This window comes from Molossus molossus, unplaced genomic scaffold (assembly GCF_014108415.1).
Source record: "Molossus molossus isolate mMolMol1 unplaced genomic scaffold, mMolMol1.p scaffold_m16_p_16, whole genome shotgun sequence".
Classification (NCBI taxonomy): domain Eukaryota; kingdom Metazoa; phylum Chordata; class Mammalia; order Chiroptera; family Molossidae; genus Molossus; species Molossus molossus.
In genome coordinates this window covers 23,473,722-23,492,902 of record NW_023425351.1, presented here as the reverse complement: position 1 = coordinate 23,492,902, position 19,181 = coordinate 23,473,722, and the positions used below count along the sequence as shown (strand labels likewise).

The 19,181-nt window shown below is 40.6% G+C and overlaps 2 protein-coding genes across 2 annotated transcripts in view; one reads left to right on the top strand and one right to left on the bottom strand.

Annotated features, from left to right (window-relative positions):
* The first annotated feature begins 422 nt into the window (after positions 1-422).
* Positions 423-3,285, top strand: CRH (corticotropin releasing hormone). Its single transcript, XM_036264281.1, has 2 exons — positions 423-1,008; positions 3,175-3,285. Exon 1 carries the CDS (start codon positions 423-425, stop codon positions 1,002-1,004), a length of 582 nt encoding a protein of 193 aa, XP_036120174.1. The 3' UTR covers positions 1,005-1,008; positions 3,175-3,285.
* The window catches only part of TRIM55 (tripartite motif containing 55), a 42,172-nt gene continuing 26,156 nt past the window's right edge, over positions 3,166-19,181 (bottom strand). Inside the window, exon 10 of the mRNA XM_036264282.1 lies at positions 3,166-3,409. Within this exon, the coding sequence (XP_036120175.1) occupies positions 3,287-3,409 (123 nt within the window). The 3' untranslated portion in view covers positions 3,166-3,286. The remainder of the gene's footprint in view (positions 3,410-19,181) is intronic.

The window sequence follows — 19,181 nt, the reverse complement described above, 5'->3', positions numbered from 1 at the left end:
AGGCCGTTCTAAATTTGGAGGAAAATGCTGAAACCTCCCCAAAGGGTGGGGGTTAGAGTGGCTGAGATCTTAAATTTGTAGATCCTCTCTAGAGCACGGGAAATCAGTTTTAGGATCATTAGAAAGGGAATTTAGGGACCGTCCCTTCAGGGCTCCTGGAAAAGGGTCACGCCAGCCTGGCGAGGGGCTGAGCTTTGGCGCAGAGCCCAGCAGGCATCCTTGTCCTGCTCCCCCTTTCACTCCAGTTCTAGTAGTCCTGGTTCAGGAGCTTCAGCACTGCGGACAGCGCCGGTCCGAGCCCCAGAGCCACATCTATGGGTGTCCCGTGGGAAGACACCCTCCACTACCCCAAGCTCACCTCCCACTTGAGCTCAACTCTGACCAACTCTTTCTTTCTCTTTCCTTCTCCTAGCGCCCCTAACATGAGACTGCCGCTGCTGGTGTCCGCGGGCGTCCTGCTCGTGGCTCTCCTGCCCTGCTCGCCATGCAGGGCCCTTCTCGTCCGCGGGTCTGTCCCAGGTGCCCCGCGTGCCCCACCGCTCCCCCAACCCCTGGATTTCTTCCAGCAGCCGCCGCAGCCCCAGCAGCCGCAGGCTCCGCCGGTCCTGCTCCATATGGGGGGAGAATACTTCCTCCGCCAGGGTAACCCCAAAAAGAGCCCCGCTGCTCCCCGGTGGCCTGCCTCCTCGCCTCTCGCCGGCCGCAGCGGCAGCCGCCTTTCACAGGACAGGGTAGCAGCCAACTTTTTCCGAGCGTTGAGGCAGCTGCGGTCGCTGCCCCGGAACCCGCTCGACAGCCATGCAGGTCCTGCGAGGCGCGGCGCCAAGAGCGCCCTCCGCGGCCACCAGGAGGCACCACAAATGGAGAAGCGATCCGAGGAAGCTCCCATTTCGCTGGATCTCACCTTCCACCTCCTCCGAGAAGTCTTGGAACTGGCCAGGGCAGAGCAGTTAGCGCAGCAAGCTCACAGCAACAGGAAACTGATGGAGATTGCTGGGAAGTGAAACGGTGCGTTTGACCAAAATGATTCTGATTTAGAACAAAAACAAAAATAAAAGAATACAGTATTCTGTATCATAGCGTGGCTCTGATACCATTCGTTTATTTTTATATAGCTTGAAACGTAGAGGATGTACAGCAAGAGCGCCCAAACCCCTTAATTAGCATGCACAAAGTGTGTTTATGTGCAGTAATAACCACAGAATGGTATTTGTATTGTCTACTTTTAGTTCCCATTTCCGGGTGTCTTTAATGGTGTTTAAAAGAGCACAGTCCCAGGAGGAAATGTTTTGAAGAAACAGACAAGTCACCCAATTGATTTTGTTGTGGTCTGAGCCAAAAAGACTGTTATTCTCTTGGGTGGGTGAGAGAAAACGTGTAAGCTCTTTGAATCAACTTTTCCTTGTAAATGTTTCAGTAATAAAACATCCTTGTAATCCTTGGTCAATTTGGTTGTGTAAGAGAATGTTCAATAGTTATATTTTTAATAAATGCTGCAAAAGTAATCATGACTTTTTCTTTCCTCTTCAGTGCTAGTAGTGGAAATACTCTCAGCTACTGGCTTCCACCAAACTGACTTAAACACAAGAAGAAACAAAATCTCTTGCATTTTTTCTATAAATATGAAAGTCAGTGGCTTACACAGATCACATCCTGCAATCTCCTTAGGCTCATCTCTCTACCTCAGATTACTCCTCTGAGATCAAGTTAAATAATTTGGGAGGTTGCTCCCAGCTCTAAGACTTGTTAATTCTATACATGGAAGATCAATTCATAATGGAAATACGTTTAACCCTGATTAACTACAAGATGTAAACTAATTGGGGAGGGTTGCAGAAGGAGGAAAGAAAAAGAGGAGAAGGGTTGAGGAAGGCCCCAAACTAGGGCCAGATGCTGTACTTTTTTCTACATCATCCAGCTCTTACTTTGCTACCATAGAATACTTTTTATAAGCTATTTTCCACTGCCTACTTCCAATAGGGGGAACTTGATAGCTTCTCCACTTTAAGTAACTAAATTTAGTTGCTATAAAATGACACTTGGGAAAAATTTTATAAAGAATATTTTGACTTTAATAGCTCCACAAATACCCTCCTCATTTATGTCTATGCTGACCCTAATCACTTTAATTCTTAGGAATATAAGCTATCTCTCTTTATTCACGTCTAAATTCAAACAATACATCTAATGAGTTTTACAATGCATTCACTTTTGGTAGTTTAATGACAACTTAAAAATTCAATTGAATGTTTAGTACTTCAAAATTAATTTGGATGTATGAAGATGCTTCTTCCCTTGAGACCCTTTAAATATACTTGACTAATGGATTAATAAGATAAAATGAAACACTGAACAAATCATTATAAAACTAAATTGTTAAAAACAGCATTTATTTAAGAGTTCATACAGAGTAAAGTTCTCATATTCTGAAGGAGGCGTTATGATGGGACAAATAAACATGATTTAAATATATATACATATATAATGTATTGTGTGTATATATATATGTGTGTGTATATATATGTGTATATATATATATATATATATATTTAAATACATGTAGTTGTGTCTCAGTGGATACATGAGAAAGTAGGCAGTTCCTGTTGAAAAGTTTTTTGTTTTTGTTTTTTTCAATTAAAGTGCCTGCTATCTGCATATCTAAAACTAAGGTTAGAAAAATGTCACAAGAAATGTCCTAGGCCTCCACCCTTCTGGACTATGAAAGTGTCACCAGAGTCAAAGAACATTTCTAGATATATATCCAGTGACATATATTATGGAAAAGAGGAAACCTCTGTGAAACATTTCATACCTTTGGTCAATGATTTACCTTTTGTCCACATATTGATAAATCAGTCATTTCTGAATTAATACTGAATTTCACTGACCATCTACATTGTTAAAGGAAAAAGAATAAGAGCTACTATGTATAATAACAAAAGCCAGTGCCTATCAGAGATGAGAGTTTAGTGCCCACTTTTTTCAACACTTGCCACTTGTTACTGACACACACTCACACATACCACACTTACACATCCTTCATAATGTTTCCCACACAATGAAAGATTTGCATAAGATCAAGTTTCTTTTTTTCCAGTGCTTTCTGCAACTCTTTTCCCTTATTGTGTTAGATAAATCATCTGGAATTAAAGATATTTTTTTTTGTTTTTGCAGAAATCTTCTGAGGTCCCTTTTATCATCTGCATCATTTTAATTTCATCTAGGTTCTCTGCTGCCTGTGTGCATTTCAGCCAGGCAGACGCAGAGGCAGCAGTTGGAATGAACATCATTCATTCAGGGAGTTCAACCAGGAAAAGGAGAAGACATGGCGAGCTGGCTCAGAATCAGCTCCGTTCCCACTCCCTGAGGCTGCAGCCTGGCCCTGGAGGGGGGGTTCTTCAAATCCAATCTGTAACAGAAGAAAATCTGAGTGAGAGGAAGAGGAGACTCGTCCTTTTGGGGTTGATCCAGGCACTTTTCTACTGAGGAGAAAGGATCATCATAATAATAATTATATAGGACATAATTATTATTAGGGATGGGAAGCAAGCTCAGGTTATCTTGGCCATGGTCAAGAGCCATGAAAGTAATTCACACTCATGATCCAAAAAGGGGCAACAGTAATGCATGCAGTGGGAAGTTCTTGGGAAAGAGTCCAGACTATTCTAGGATTTTTAAGGCCATTTGTACATTATTTACTAAAATGAAAGCTGCCTTGAAACTAATTGGAATTTGGATTTAGAAAAGTCTGCAGAATAAATAAAATCCCGTTTTAAATGACATTGCTACATCACATAATATCACAAGACATATTATTATTCTCTCTCCACTGCTAAAGTAAGACTTTCTACTAGGATGTGAATATGTATAGTATAATTTTTGCAAAAGTGCAGTCTTAGTTTTGAGCAAATCATGAATAAAAGAAGTTTTTTTCCCCCTTTAGGCCATAAAATCTAATAACACCAATATTTCTAAAAGATATCTGTCTTTATATAGATACCACTATAAAAGACATTTATCTTTTATGGATACCTGACAGATACAAATTACAATTTTGAAGTAATTGTTCAATCTAATCTGTAAGTGAAATTTACTATTTATGTCATTTTGAGTTTAAAATGTAACTTGGTGAGCCCTGGCCAGTTTGGTTAGAGCATCAGCCAGTGGACCAAAGAGTTGCGGGTTCAATTTCGGTCAAGGTCACGTACCTCAGTTGCAGTTTGTCCCCAGCCCTGGTCAGGGTCTTGTGGGAGGCAACCAGTTGGTGTGTCCCTCTCACATTGATGTTTATCTCTCTCTCTCTCTCTCTCTCTCTCTCTCTCTCTCTCTCTCTCTCTCTCCTCCTCCTCCTCCTCCTCCTCCTCCTCCTCCTCCTCCCTCCCACTCTATCTGAAGATAAATGAAAAAATATCCTCGGGTAAGGACTAAAATAAATAAATAAATAAAATATAACTTGGTGAAATGAGGGACAATTTTATTTATTTATTTTTCTTCATTGATTTTTAGAGAGAAAGGAAGGGAGAGGGAGGGAGAGATAGAAACACTGATGAGTGAGAACATTGATTGGCTGCCTCCTGCATGCCCTGCACTGGGGATCAAACCCACACCCTGGGCATGTGCCCTGGCCAGGAATCGGACCAGTGACCTCTTGATGCATGGGTTGACACTCAACCACTGAGCCACACTGGCCAGACATGAGGGACAATTTTAAAGAAGTCTTGTTGAAATGCAATGATGTATAAACTCGAATTCCTTACATTTAAAGGGACCATGACAAATACAAGTCTTTCCAGGAGAACTACCAAAGACAGACTAACATATTCCGATGACTTAGATTATCCCCTTGGATTAGAATGCCACTGATTTGAAAGCAATGAGGTAGGCACATGCATTCAACTTAGATGCCCTGGGTGATTTTCTGAAGCTGCTACACAAATGGACAATACCTGGCACAAGCAAATCAGAACTTTAAGAATTACGTAGTTTTGTTGCCACTCAAAATACTTTCAAATGAAAAAATGCACTTTACCAGATTTTACCCTAAGTATATGTTTTGGGGTAGTGTTTCCTGTTTAGTAAAATTATCCCAAGTCCTATGGCTTTAGGATTATCTCTCTCATGGCCACGTTGCTCCCTAATATGCTGAAATCCTATCAGCCACAGTAGAATAAAACTGAAGCATGTGGTTTTCTATGAAGGAACAGTTGAGACATCAAGGGCAGTTGGGCTTTTACAAAAAGGTTGCTACTGGATTCTTTTAGTAATAGGTTGGCCAACTCAATGTCCTTGAAGTTGAGGTGGAATGAGAATTACCTTGACAGAATCCTGTGCCTATTTATGCACATCAAATACTTCTCCTCCCCACTGTAGTCATCCTTTTCCCACAAATCCTGAGAAGAACCCCAAGTAATCTGGGCATATCACTGATGTGTAAGATATTCTTTCCTAACCATTCTATGAGTGGATAGTGAATTCTGCCCAGAGGAATAGACCATCAGGCCCATTTTGTAGCCTCTTTTCTTTGAAGATATTTCTAATCTAGAAAGACTACCATGACAGCTGTTCTAAACTATCTAATGGGTGACATTAGTTGGGTAAGGTACTTTCTCCTTAGAGATAAAGTCTTTGTGAAACTGCTGGTTGCTAACAAACTATTTGAGACTGCTTTAGGAATTTCTATATATTTTTGTGCTTTTCTATACTCAATCTATCTTTCATTTTAAACGTTTTAGTTGCTAATACCCTACAGCCTTCAAAACTCAATATTAAACAGTTTGGGTTTGCTGCTTTCACACCCTCATGTTCTCAGTCAGTTGTTAGATTTTCCTCCAAACAATATGGACCTTATTTTTAGATAAGTTATCTTTCAAAGTAAGGCCAGTGCCAGAGTGGGGGCCAAGAGCAGAGGTTATCCAGAATATCTTTAGGTGAAAACTGTTTTAAAACCCAGGGGCAAGAATGTAGAGAAAAAGAAACTCTTTTGCTGTTGGTGGGAATGTAAAATGCTGTAGCAGTGTGGAAAATAGTATGGTGGTCCCTCAAAAAAATTGAACATATAATGACCATATCAGCCAGCAATTCCATTTTTGGTTATATACTCAAAAGAAGTGAAAGCAGGGACTCACACAGATATTTGCACACCCGTGTTTATAGCAGCCCTATTCACAGTAGTTAAGAGGTGGAAGCAACCCAAGCACCCATCACTGGATGAATAAACAAAATGTGGCATATACATACAGTAGAATATTATTCAGCCTTAAAAAGAAGGGACATTCTTTTTAGACACATGCTACAACATGGGTGAACCTTGAGGACATTGTGCTAAATGAAAGAAGCCCATCAGAAAAGACAAAAACTGTATGATTCCACTTTTGATAACTTTATGAGGTATCTAAAGTAGTAAAATTCATAGAAACAGAAAGTAGAATTGTGATTGCCAGTGGCTGGGGGTAGGGGGCAATGGGGAGTTGTTTAATGGGTGTAGAGTTTCAGTTTTGCAGCGTGAAAAATCTGGGGATTGGCTGCACAACAATGTGAATATACTCAACACTGCTGAACTGTAATTTAGAAATTGTTAAGATGGTGATTTTCACGTTATGTATTTTTTTTTTACCACAATTCATTTTTTTTTTTTTTAAATTAGGACACTTTACACTAAAATCTGAATTTGTAGGTTCTCTTGACAAAATAGAAATGTAGCAACCCAGAAAGAACCTGCATGGAGGGCTGCGTAGCGCCACCCCTTCAGATTCGGATGCTCTCTCTCCTGCTTTCCACAGGGCCCGCCACCCTCTTTTGCTTCCCCGATGCAAGGCTGTTTCAGTGGCTATTTATCACTGTACTTGTACAGTTGCTGTGCCCAGAGCAGAGTTAAGAGGAAAGCAAACTATATCTTGTATTTCTGCTTCTATCAATTTTCTTTCTTTTTCATTAATGTTACCTTCTTAGTCTCAAGGGCACACGAGCTTGTTGCTCCTAACAGGCTAGTTTTTAGTAGGAAAGTGTCAAAGAAAAAAACAGTAAAATGCTCAGTGGAATATTTGGCTTGATTTTTATGCTAAATGTGATGAATTTTTTTAAAAGCCAACATGTTTCTTACACTATGATTCTTAAAAATCAAGGCATGAACCCGCCTCCAGTGTTTTCCTGAAGCCGATGCGTCCCTGAGTACTCAGCTTGCAGGATGTAACTGCATGCAGGCTGGTGAGCATGCTCTTGCTTTGGCTTGAGGGCACCCGGCAACCTCCTCTACTTTACCTACATGGCTCTCACTCCACATGATCCACTGGCTGAACAAAACTAAACAGATGCTTTCTTGACATTCATTCTGGCACAAGTCACATTTAAGATGGGAATTATTGTTTTTTAGCTGACCCAAAGTAAAAGAGTGAGCACTGCCAGGTTATTTTGATCAGTAACCAGGGCCCTGGGGTGGCCTCTAAACTTCCTAGGACTCCATGAGGGGCCAGCCTCAACCCTTCCCCAAATGGTCACCCCTGCATCACCCCTTAAAATTTTTCTGTCTTTATCCCATTCCCTCAGGCTTATCCAAGTGATAGTAACTGACCTGATGAACTGAATTGCAAGTAATATATCAATGGGTGACAATGGTTTGATGTACATTCCTTGCCTAGAGAGGTCCATGTATTATCCTGAGGGATGACTGTTGTGGGCATGTTAGCCACTACTCCAGGCCATCAGTGGGGATGTTAGAGACAGCAAGGACATTTGTGTCCAGGCCCCCACACTTGGGCCTCCATGTCCTCTCCACTGCTGTGAATGTCAATCATAAATGCAAGCTGACAGCAGGATCTAGTTACCACTGCATGTGAAATGCCAGTCTTTCTAGGCAAATTCAGAGGAACCCTTGTCTGTGTGTGATGAAATACGTTTGCCTTAAAGGAATGTGCATAGGAGGAGTAAGGCTAGACTTGAGGCTGCTGAGTGGGCAACCACCCTGTGTCTACCCTGCACCTGCTAGGCTGGGTCAGAGAATCAAAGCCAGATGCTGGAAACAGGTGTGAGTAGGAATGCTGAGGTCATGTTTAGAATGTTTATCCAGAAAGACTAAACCCAAGCATTGGCCTGCTCCCCTACTTGGCATTTCTGAACCTGGGGCCCTTGGATAGCTTAAGCAGTATGGATTCCAGACTGGAAAAGAGAGTGCAGCCAAGAGTCTGGGTGAGTCATTATGCCTGAGAAGTAACTGAGGCAGGTCTGTGACTCACAGGCAAGGGTCCAAGCCCTGGAAACTGTCAGGCAGGTCTGCCATTGTGGGCATTTCTTCACAGGAATGCAGACATTCCTGCTTAGTGACAGAGCAACCAAGATGTGTTAGGAATGAAGCAAGCACAGAACTGTTAAAATATAGCATGGTCTCCATGAAAGCTAGCAGAAGAAGAAAATAGGAACCCCCACACACACTTCCCCCGCCCCATCCCCAAAGGAGCTCTGGGAGGAAAGCACTCGCTATAAAGCATTTTTTCCCCTGGGAGGATTTATGGCTATGCACACTGAGTGACTGAAGGGATGCGTGAAGGGAGTTGACTTGGGGGCTTCATTGCTATTAGCTGCTTCCCTCCTGCTAAGGGGAGATGTAAAAACAGAGCAATTTTCTCAGGCCTATGAAACAAGAAGAAATAAAACTTGCTCATGTTTTCTTAACCCAGGGGAAGATATATGGTGTATTCTGTTTGGTTTGTTTCCCACATGATGTCTAGGAATTGATGGGGTCAGGTGGGGAGCAGGAAGAAGGTAAAATGTGTGTGTCACAGCCTAGAAAAACATAAAGCCTGCTGTTTTCTCAGACATGGACCTGATGGGTGTGTGTCCAGTGTAGAGGGTGTATGTCCTCACTGTTTCTGAAAGGAGAACTGAATTATAAAGAACTGCTTATTAGATCATTAATTCTTCAGTCAAGGGCTTCTTGGCCTTGTGTCAGACAAATAGGCCAGACAGGTTCTCAAGAGCCATGGCAGGGTGATAGTATTATTATGCCCAATTTACAGATGAGAAAACTCAGACTCAGAAAGGCTGAAGAACTTCATTCAAGTAATTCCAAGGATAAAGTGCTGAGAGTTGTCAATAGTGACCACGCATCCAAAGAGAAAAGGAGTAGCTGGTGCTGTTGAGCAGATGAGACTCAGGGGACAGCCGACTCCACCCCTGAAGTCAGACAGAGGGGCAGGTTGGGCAGCAGCAAGAGGTGCCACTACCGGACAGGAGTGCTGTCCTTCGCCAGGGACAGCGCATCCCTGCAAGCAGTGGAGGCCAGAAATGACCTCGCTGCCCTTGGAAGCTGGGCCAACGTACCATGAGTGGTGAGTCGAAGCAAAGGAACCCTTGGTCACACTATTTTTGCCTCAGTCACATCAGCCCAAGTGAAGCGGGATCACTCACTTTTCCTAGATGCGGGCGTGGGCGTGGCCTCATCTGCACATACACAGGGACAGATGAGGGATCACTGGGCACCGAGCTTCTACTGCTCTGTGGGCTTGAGCAAGTCATTCATCCTCTATAATCCCTCAATATAAAATGGGGAGTTTAGCAATTCCTTATGTACAGAGTTCTTGGGAGGTGTAAGTGAGAGAATCTCTATGGAAGACTTTGTAAATGATAAAGCAATATACACACATTAGTTACAGCCACCGCCTCGTGGGATTGGTTTTTTAGCTGCATTAACATGATGGTGGATTAATTCTTCCCTCTGTGGGCTGCAGTGGGCACAAATGCATTTCATGGAAATCACTGAGATACATAAATAAAGACAGGGATAAATCCACAGGATGTACAACGCTGACATAGGTCTTAGGTTAAATGAGAATAATAAACAATTTAAAAACACAGGAAGCAAAATTCAACTAGCTATGTCATAACAGCCTCCCCAGGGAGCCCTCTCTGGTGCCTGTGTTACTGTTTTCATAGAATTGTAGAGCCGTAGGCATGAGTTGCCAGGGGAAATGAATTCATTACATTGCTCACACACAATTTACGATATTTTCCTCTTTAAAATGAACGCATCCGTTTAGCTTCCTATTAAAGTGACATTTACTAAAGATGCTATTTGATCCTGAGAAATTTAGTCTACAGTTTTAGTATAGGTTTGTTTTTTTTTTTTTTTGGTCCTTCTAGAAAAGTTCCCAAATTTACAATTATTAGGATGTCACTTTCCTAGCAAGAAAAAAAATCCCAGGAAAAGAAAACTGCAGTTGTAGGATACAAATGAAAAATCATTAATAATGTTAATGTAGTGGAGTCACTACAGCTTACTTGTTTAAAAAAAACCTTACTCTCTTCTATAATTTTTTCTATGTAAAAGTGCCTGCATTTCATTATTATAACTTCTTATAATGTCCAGGATTATTAAATCCTGGACAATTGTTAAGCAGTAAATGCAGGCCAGTCCTGGCCATGGATCAGTTTTTTCTCTATTTTTACTGCTTTGAAATTCTAGCACAGTCAGGACACAGGGCATATCAGTGATTTGTAAGCTTGAATCTTCTAATTTGTAAAATATAGCAGTTGCTCCGAGTAGGGATTTCTGTTAGAAAGTAATTCGACACCCTGAATCCCTTAATTAAATTTAGAGAACACAGTTACATTTTCATTCATTTCAGTTTGTTTTCAAAAATTAAATAGATCATTAAAAAAACACAGAACCTATAGTCACACTCATGGGAAATCATGTTTTTGGTTTCCTGCTTTATTTTTTCCTAATGTTCTATAATAACTTATAAAATTAATCTTGCTCAGAAAAGAAGTGTTCTAGCCCGGTAGCCTCAGGTATCTCTCACCTCTCAGTCCCTGGTGGCAGCTGGAGTTGATATTTGCCCTTGAAATCAGATTCAGTGATTTGGTCTCAAAGGTTATTTGCATGAAAATGATTTTATCTTTTATGTATGTGACAACTTATAGAGACTCAGGGCTCCCAAGGGTGCTTTGGCCTATTGTTTATTCTGGCTTAGGAAAATATAAATATTTTCAAGGGGACTGAATCTTGGGATCATGAGAATTTGATAAGATCTCAGGTTTGGGGACACATGTATTAGTTTCTGAGAGTCTCTGAAATAAACCCTGGGCTTTAAGAAAAGAAAAGAATCTTTGTTATCTCCCGCCTGTCTTTTTAACCATTTAAACCATAGTTCTTCATCATTCTTTCTTTCTTTTCCTTCCTCCTTTCTTTCTCAAAATGTTGTTGTTTTTAATTTTTAAATTTCCTCTGGAAGTGCCTTTATAGAACCTGGGTTGGAAACTAAGATAGCCACAGACTACTTTTTTTTTTGGTGGTATTTTCCATACTGGCCTTGATCTCCACACATCCTTCTGCTATTTTATAATGAAGAGCTCACAGGTATGGGTGACCCACATTGCTCCTCAGCTTCTGTCTCTGAGCTCATGCTCTGCTAGAGGGGAACACTCAGGACAGAAGAGACCATCTGCACCTTCCTGTGTTGGGAACCTTGGACCTTCTTCACCAGAGAACAAGCCGGTGCTGGAAGTCCCCGGCCCATGACAGGGCCGCCTCCGTGGAAACTGGTTTAAACACGAGGAGTAAACTAGGGTATAGGTGTGTCATGAAAATGTACAGGGATATTAGCTCATAAAGCAGTTTACATCAAATCTAAAAATAGGAACCCGCAGACCAGTGACAACTAATCACCGGATTGTCAAGTTCAGCTTAGTCACTGTAAAGATAAGGAACCTCAGCCATCCTGGCCTTTGCTATATTTGGCCTTGTGCGTGGCTGGAGGAGGAAGGGGAGACGGGCTTGTTGGATTTAGGCCATGAAGCCTTCCCTGTGGCCAGTCATTTGGAATGCCTTAAGGATTGTCAGCACCGTCCTTCTCCGGGGTCCTTCCCTTAAGCTACCTTAAAAGATGGTGTATGTGAACGATGACCCTCTTTTAATCCATTCAAGTAGGCAGACAGAAAAACAGGAAAGATAGAAAAGAAGTTATCTTTTTTTTAAAAAACACCTATCTTGGAATAAATTCTTCAAGAAAATATAACAATGCTAAATGTCAATATGCCTACACAGTGTTTCAAAACTGATAGAACTTAGAGAATAAATAGACAAACCCACAATTATAGTCAGAGATCTCAAAATTCCTCTCTCAGCAATTGATAAGACTAGTTAGTTAAAAACTGTTAAGGTTATAATAGACTTGAACAACACTACAAATCAAGTGGCCTAATTAATATTTGTAGAACACTCCGCTCAACAACAGACAATACAATGTTTTCAACTGTACATGAAACGTTCAACAAGTTAGATCATATTTTGGGCCACAAAGCAAATCTTAATAAATTTAAAAGGATTGGAATCATATAAAGAATATTCTTTCTCCACAACCGAATCAAACCAGAAATTAAATAGAACGATATCTAGGAAATCTTCCAATATCTAGAAATTAAAGACTATTCATCTAAATAACCCAGGGGTCAAAGAAGAAACCACAGGTAAATTAGAAAATATTTTAAATTAAATAAAAATGCAACATATCAAATCTTGTGCGATGATCTAAGCAGTGATTAGAAAAAAATTTATAGCATATAGCTTTTATTAGAAAAAAAGAAAAATTTCAAATCAATAATCCAAGCTTTAACCCTAAGAAACTAGAAAGAGAAGAGAAAAATGAAACCCAAAGTAAGCATAAAAATGAAAATAATAAAGGGAAAAAATAGACCAAAAATAGAAAAACAACAACAACAACAACAAAACAATAAAGCCAAATAAAACCAATAAGGTGGAGGACTTACATTACCTGTTCTGGAGACTTCTATAAAGCTATAATAAAGACAGTGTGATGTTGGTAGATAAACAAAATACAAATCACTGGTACAAAACAGAGTCAAGAAATAGACCCACACATATATGGTCATTTGAATTTCTACAGTTATCAAAGTAAATCTCTGAGGAAAAGATAGTCTTTTCAACAAATAGTGCTGAAACAAATTAATATCTATATGAAAAACAAACAAACACACAAAAACTGAAAACCTTTTTTATTCTTACCTTACATATACAAAACTTAACTTAAAATGATCTTAGATAAAATTTAAGAGCTAAAACTATAAAAAATTTTAAAAGAAAACATAGGAGAAAAATATTTTGATTTTGAGTTAAGCAAAGATTTTTGAAGTAGTTCACAAAAGGCACAATTCATAAGGGGAAAAAATGACAAATTGGATTTTATTTAAACAAAAAATGTTTGATCTTTAAAATACAGTTAAGAAAATGAAAAGGCAAGCAAGCCATTGACTAGGAGAAAATATTTGCAAAACATGTCTGATAAGGTAGTTTTATCCAAAATACATACAGAACTTATAACTCTCTAAGATGATAAACAACCCAATAAAAAAGCAGCAAAATATAGGAACAGATACTTCATCAAAGTAAATATAAAAACTACTAAAAAGCACATGGAAAAATGTTAAATATCATTAGTCATCTGGAAAATGCAAATTAAAGCTACAAGAAATTACTATACACATCCATTAGAATGGCAAAAATGTAAAAGATTAACACAATACCAAGTTCTGGCTAGGATGTGTAGTAAATAGAACTTTCTTACATTGCTGGTAGAAACACAGAATTGAATAGCCACTATGTTCAAATTTAACAGTTTCTTATGAAGTTAGCCATGAATTTAGCACATAATCCAGCAATTCCACTCCTAGGTATTTACTCAAGAGAAATGAAAAGACATATTCACAAAGACCTATATGTGAATGTTCATAGAAGCTTTATCTATAAATAGCCAGAACTACTAACAATACAACCATCCATCAAGTGATGAATGGTATATCCATACAATGGAATACTACTCAGGATAAAAAGAAATGAGCTACTGATACATGCAAAAAAATGGATGAATCTCAAAAGCATTATAGCAAGTGAAAGAAGCCAGTCACAAGTCTACAGAATGCATCTTTCCATTTATATGACCTTCTAGAACTGGCAAAACTTTAATGACAAGGAAAACATCAGCTGGGGTGCAGGGAGGGATTAACTGCAAAGACACATGAGGGAACATTTTGGAGTGACAAAAATAGTCTATATCTTAATTGTGGTAGTGGCTATACAATGCTACATATTTGTAAAACGTTCCTGAACTTTACACTTAAAATAGGTAAATTTTAAAAATCACATATCTTTCATCTTATCTAATATTTTGTGACTGTCTCTAATGTGTACATTCTGCTTTGCTCTACTGGGCAATGGGTTCTATAAATGCCTTTAGGTGGAATTCAGAGTTGAGTCATCATGGATTTTTATGGAGATTATGGCATCTAAAGGAGTAATAACAGCTGTGTAAACATTCAGTTAAATGAGTGCCTAGGAGGAGAGTTGGAAAACAGTTTGGGAAGTAGGAATTTTATATAAGAGCTTCGAGGCAAGAAATATATTTTGGAAAATGCAATGGGCTATTCATTTCATTGAGAATCTATTATTGTTATTGTCACTCAGAGTGATTTGTATCAGTCCTAAGTCCATACCCTCCCATGGAAAGCATCCTGAAACAATTTATACAATTTATATAGCTAGATTTTTCACTCTCAAACACTGTGTAAATAGATGAACCTTCTCACTGAGTAGCTATCCCATTTTCCTGGTGAGAAAACTATGGCTCAAATAAATTAAATGCCCAGAGTCAGGTGTAGAAGCAGAAAGACTGGGACCTAAATCCTTTCTCCTAATTTTATTGAACTTTCCAGTGCCCCAAGCCTTAGCAGAATTTCTGCCCAACTTCTTTGTCTGTTCTCAAATTTGAAGAATAGAATGTGATAAGTCAATATTCTGTTCTCAAAAACAATAATATTGTATAGCTCTTAGGGTGTTGCACAACTACAACTTCAAATACATGAGCTGTGGTTTTTTATAGAGGCAGACATTGCAGAAATTTTAATGTCAAAGTCCCTATCTCCGAAGCAGTTGGCCCTTTGTGTGTGTGTGTGTGCGCGCATGCGCGCACATGTGCAGAGAGTGAGATAGGATGGCCTTCTGACCTTGAGGCAACTGCCATGGTCCAGCTCAAGTGTCACTCAGAGCAGCTGCCAAGTTAATCCACCATATAGGGAGACATTTCTTTGGAAATCCCTGTTCCCTGAACAGCTCCCATTAAATGGTTTGGACAAATTCTTACACAAAAGTCCACTAAACCTCACAGGGAGGGGAGAAAGGGGAACAGGGAGGGGCTTACATTACCATTTCTATTTCTGGAAAAATCTAATTGCTACTCATATTCCTAATAAAATGCCCAGGTTGGGGGATGGGGGTGGAGACTGTCCCTGTGTTAACATCCAGGTGTAAGTTGCATGTAAGTAGTTTAGGAAGAGAAAGAACAGCAGGTAGAAGCAGGTTGGACCAGACATCCCCAGGAGATGAGGCTCACAAAGACCACTTTCACAGAGTCCTTCTCCCTACTTTATTATTGCCCTGTCTTCTGAGGTTAACTAGGGTCTGGTGTAATTTTTTCAAAATAAATTAAAAAATCAACACATGACATGGATCAAATGTCATTTCCACCAAATTCCCTTTGCGTTGACTGAGCATATAGCAGATATGGCCTAGAATGGTGGGAACTGAGAGGGCAATTTTGTATCTAAACACCAGTTCATGTATAGCAGTTTTCTGGGAAGAATGGGGGGTGGCCAGGTTCAAAGTGCATCCTGCTGAAGGATGAATAGGAACCAGGGCCTTCTATGAGATCCAATATGATATAGTGCTGCATTCAAACCTTGCTGAGAAACTGTTTTTCCTTCGAGAATGAGGGTGGGGAAGGCAACAATGCTCTTCTGATATTTCAAAAAGCAGAGTTACCGTTCACCACTGGTGGAGAGAGTTGATGTCTATTTTTTTGGCCTAACCAGCCTTTTAATATATAATGTGCCTATGTGATTAGGTAAAGAGAGAAGGTATATGATAAATTGGAGACTGCAAGAAATCACAGGCAGCAAAAGCAAGGGCAGGTGAATGGCAATGAGAAGAGCATCTGGAAATTGAACATGGTCTTAAGAGATTTGCAGTTCTGTTGATGTCTGAGGTGAGTTTACAGGTGAGCAAGTGAGTTTCTAAGGCAGCCTTATTCCCTGGCATGGGACCAGTAAAGAGAGGCCAGAGAGGTCAGACCATCAGAGAATTAAGAACTTTGTATTATATTCTAAATGTTCAGGGGAAGACTAATGATGAAATATGAAATTCCAACAACTAACCTTGCATTGGACAAATACTAATCTAGTGAGTTGGTTTCTGAGCTGATGAAGGTGAATCAGTCCTGCAAAAAGTTCAGAAACCAGAAATCTGATACTATGGTGAGGTCTCTATTCATCTGTCCATATCCTCTTTCATGGATCAAAGAGTGGCACTCTATCATAAACAGATTTCCTTCTCTACATGAAAGGCCCTTTCTCACACACCAAGAACTACACAAGCACAGTTCTTTGCAAAAGTGGATGTCAATTCACCTGACCCCAGCTCATCCCCACCTACCTCACCCTCATCTCACCAGACAGGCACATGAATGTCAGTGTGCATGACACAGGCTCAGTGGATGGAAGACAAGAAGCATGACTCTCCCCGTGCAGCCTCAGAGAAGTATTACAAGGATATATGGCAACCAAGCCCAAAACCTGACTTCTCAGAATGTAAGCTGGACTCTTCAGACAATTATTCAGATCCACATTAGATTATTCCAGTAATACATGGAGTTTTCTCTCTCCCCATTTGCCTCACTGAGTCCATAGCCAATACTTCCTCCCACTCCTCTTCAACAGGAGGAGGAGTTAAGCACCTGAGCTAACTATAAGGACACTCAAAACATTCTAGGGGCACAGGTTTCTGGCTATTAGACATTGGGGGCAGGTCCCACTTACACACAGTTAAAAACATGACAGGGATCCATGAAGATCCCACGACCTTTGCTGAGCAGACAGCTAATAAGGCAAAAAGGAACTGTATGATGGGAGCTTCTAGAAGACTCAATGTCAACCCAGGGAAAAGCCAATGAGCCAGAATTAGCTGAGGCCTTTCTGCACCAGTCACCCTGAATTGCTCCTGAGCTACAGGCACAGGGAGCTGGGTCTTGGGTCCAGCAGGGTCATATACTGAAAGTGCATGGGGTTTGGATTTTTAAATATTATTAATTAAACTGATAACATTCAAAAGGTTATTAAAGAAGTAAGATGTCAGTCCCTGAGCAAACCTCCTAACAGTAATCAAGAAAAGCCTTGACTATGGGAAAGGTATCTCAAAAATAAAACGCTGTTGTTGGCTTTATGAATTTTCTCTGGTTCTAATTCTTTATGGCTGGTAAATGAACCTTGATCTCTTGCTCTTGACTCATTCACTTGTCACCTGGCTGCAATCCCCGATGTTACTGTACCCAGGGCACCTTTCTCTCAGGGGTCCTCCCTCCCAGGAAAGACATTGTAGAGTCTGAGGGTTCAAAGACCACCGAAAGGTCACCTACTCCACCTGCTCACGAGACCAAGAATTGCCTGTGTGTCTCCAACAGGAGTCATCTGGCCACTTCCTGGGTCCCTTTGGTGTAAGCAGATGAAATGCTGCTGCTTAATCTATGGAAACCCTATAGTTCTTTGCTGTTCCTCCCTTTTTTTTAAGAGCAGTGAATTCCCACAGCATCATGGGGGCCTTTTGAAAGTGGCCTCCCCTAATGGCCATTTGGAGGGTCCACTGTTACTGGATTACTGAATAATTGCCCACGGAGTCACTTCTGAGTCAGGGTTCCCTCCATGCAGGATTAGATAATGGAGCAATTCTCCTCGGGAAGACGCCTTGAGGCGACTGCATTGTGGGAGCTTGAGGCCACAGTATTGTCTAGGAACTTGGTTCTTTTTAGGTGGCTGAGCCTCAAGGTTGGGGAGAAATTCATCTCTGGGCCTACAGAAGAGAAACATGATAAAAGAAACTACATGAGATGTTAGTCAAGGGAAAAGAAAATGTTTCCTACCCATTACAGTAAAAACCAGAACTGAATCTGACTCCAGATGTAGTGAAGTGTAAGAATAGCCCAAATTGCTAGGCAGATTGCTAACTCCTGTGAGGAAACAAGAAGAAAGCTTCACTGATATTATCACAAACAATTTCCCAGCATCACTTAGACGGACTTTTCATTTTGGTTCGGAGCCCTATTTTGTGCTCCTCATAGGGTCTCTTCAGAAAACAGCTCCTCCTCACTTCAGCTTCTACTAAAGATGTAAGAATTCCCATAAACTTTGTAGAAATAATCACAATCTACTCCTTTTTAAAAAAAAACAAAAAAACTAAAATCCACCTCAAAAGGTTTCCTCAAACCAAACATTTATTTTTGTCATCTTCATCTGTGAAAATAAATATATGGCACAAGAGCCTGTCACTTTTAATTTGCCAAAAATCATGTGGTTTTTCTTATCTCATGAAATGAAGGTTCACTTGAGCAGATACAGTCAAGGTAATAGGAAATTTTCTGATTTTTGAAAAAAATATTGTTTATTGTTTGTAATCACCTGATGACCCAGGAGTATAGAACTAGAGAGTGTTTGGCAGCCCCTTGTCTGGGCAACACTCACACCCACACAGCATTCGAGAATGCTCACGGGTATGGAGTAACCATGAACATTCTTCCTTGAGAAGAACTTGTAGATTTCTTCTATGGAATCACTGCGCCATGCAAACATCTAACCCAGTGTTAGGAAGAAGACGTGGACGGCATACTTTCATTATAAGAAGAAGGGGGGGGGGGGGATCAAGGAAGTGTCCCTTTTTTAAAGATCTGATGGGAGAAAACCTGTGCTTTTCTGCTCCCAGGAGCACATGCTTCGGAAGCACTGGTTTAATCAAGCCAAGACTCTCTTTGTCTAGCCGTAGCCAGCACACTCCCAGAATCCACGAATCACGGGTTATTTTCCAGAGCAGACTTAGAACTCAATTCAAACGTGCTCCTTAGGGGTTGCTGGAAAGGGCACAAAAGCAGGTTATTAGTCTTTGGAAGCCCAAGGAGGACACAGAATAGGCTGAGCAAGGGCAAGTGGCCTTGCAGAGGGGAACAGGGACACCAGCCAGGCACTGCAGGCAAAGCAGCTTTCAACTGCGTGCCTAAGGGCCAGGCTCTCTAGAGCCCCTCCCCTGGGAAGCCAGGTGTGAGATCACCACACACACGCAGGGTCAAGTCAAATTGTTT

What these genes read in the sequence shown, in the direction of transcription:
- CRH (XM_036264281.1), top strand. Translation starts at nt 423, where the DNA reads ATGAGACTGCCGCTGCTGGTGTCCGCGGGCGTCCTGCTCGTGGCTCTC.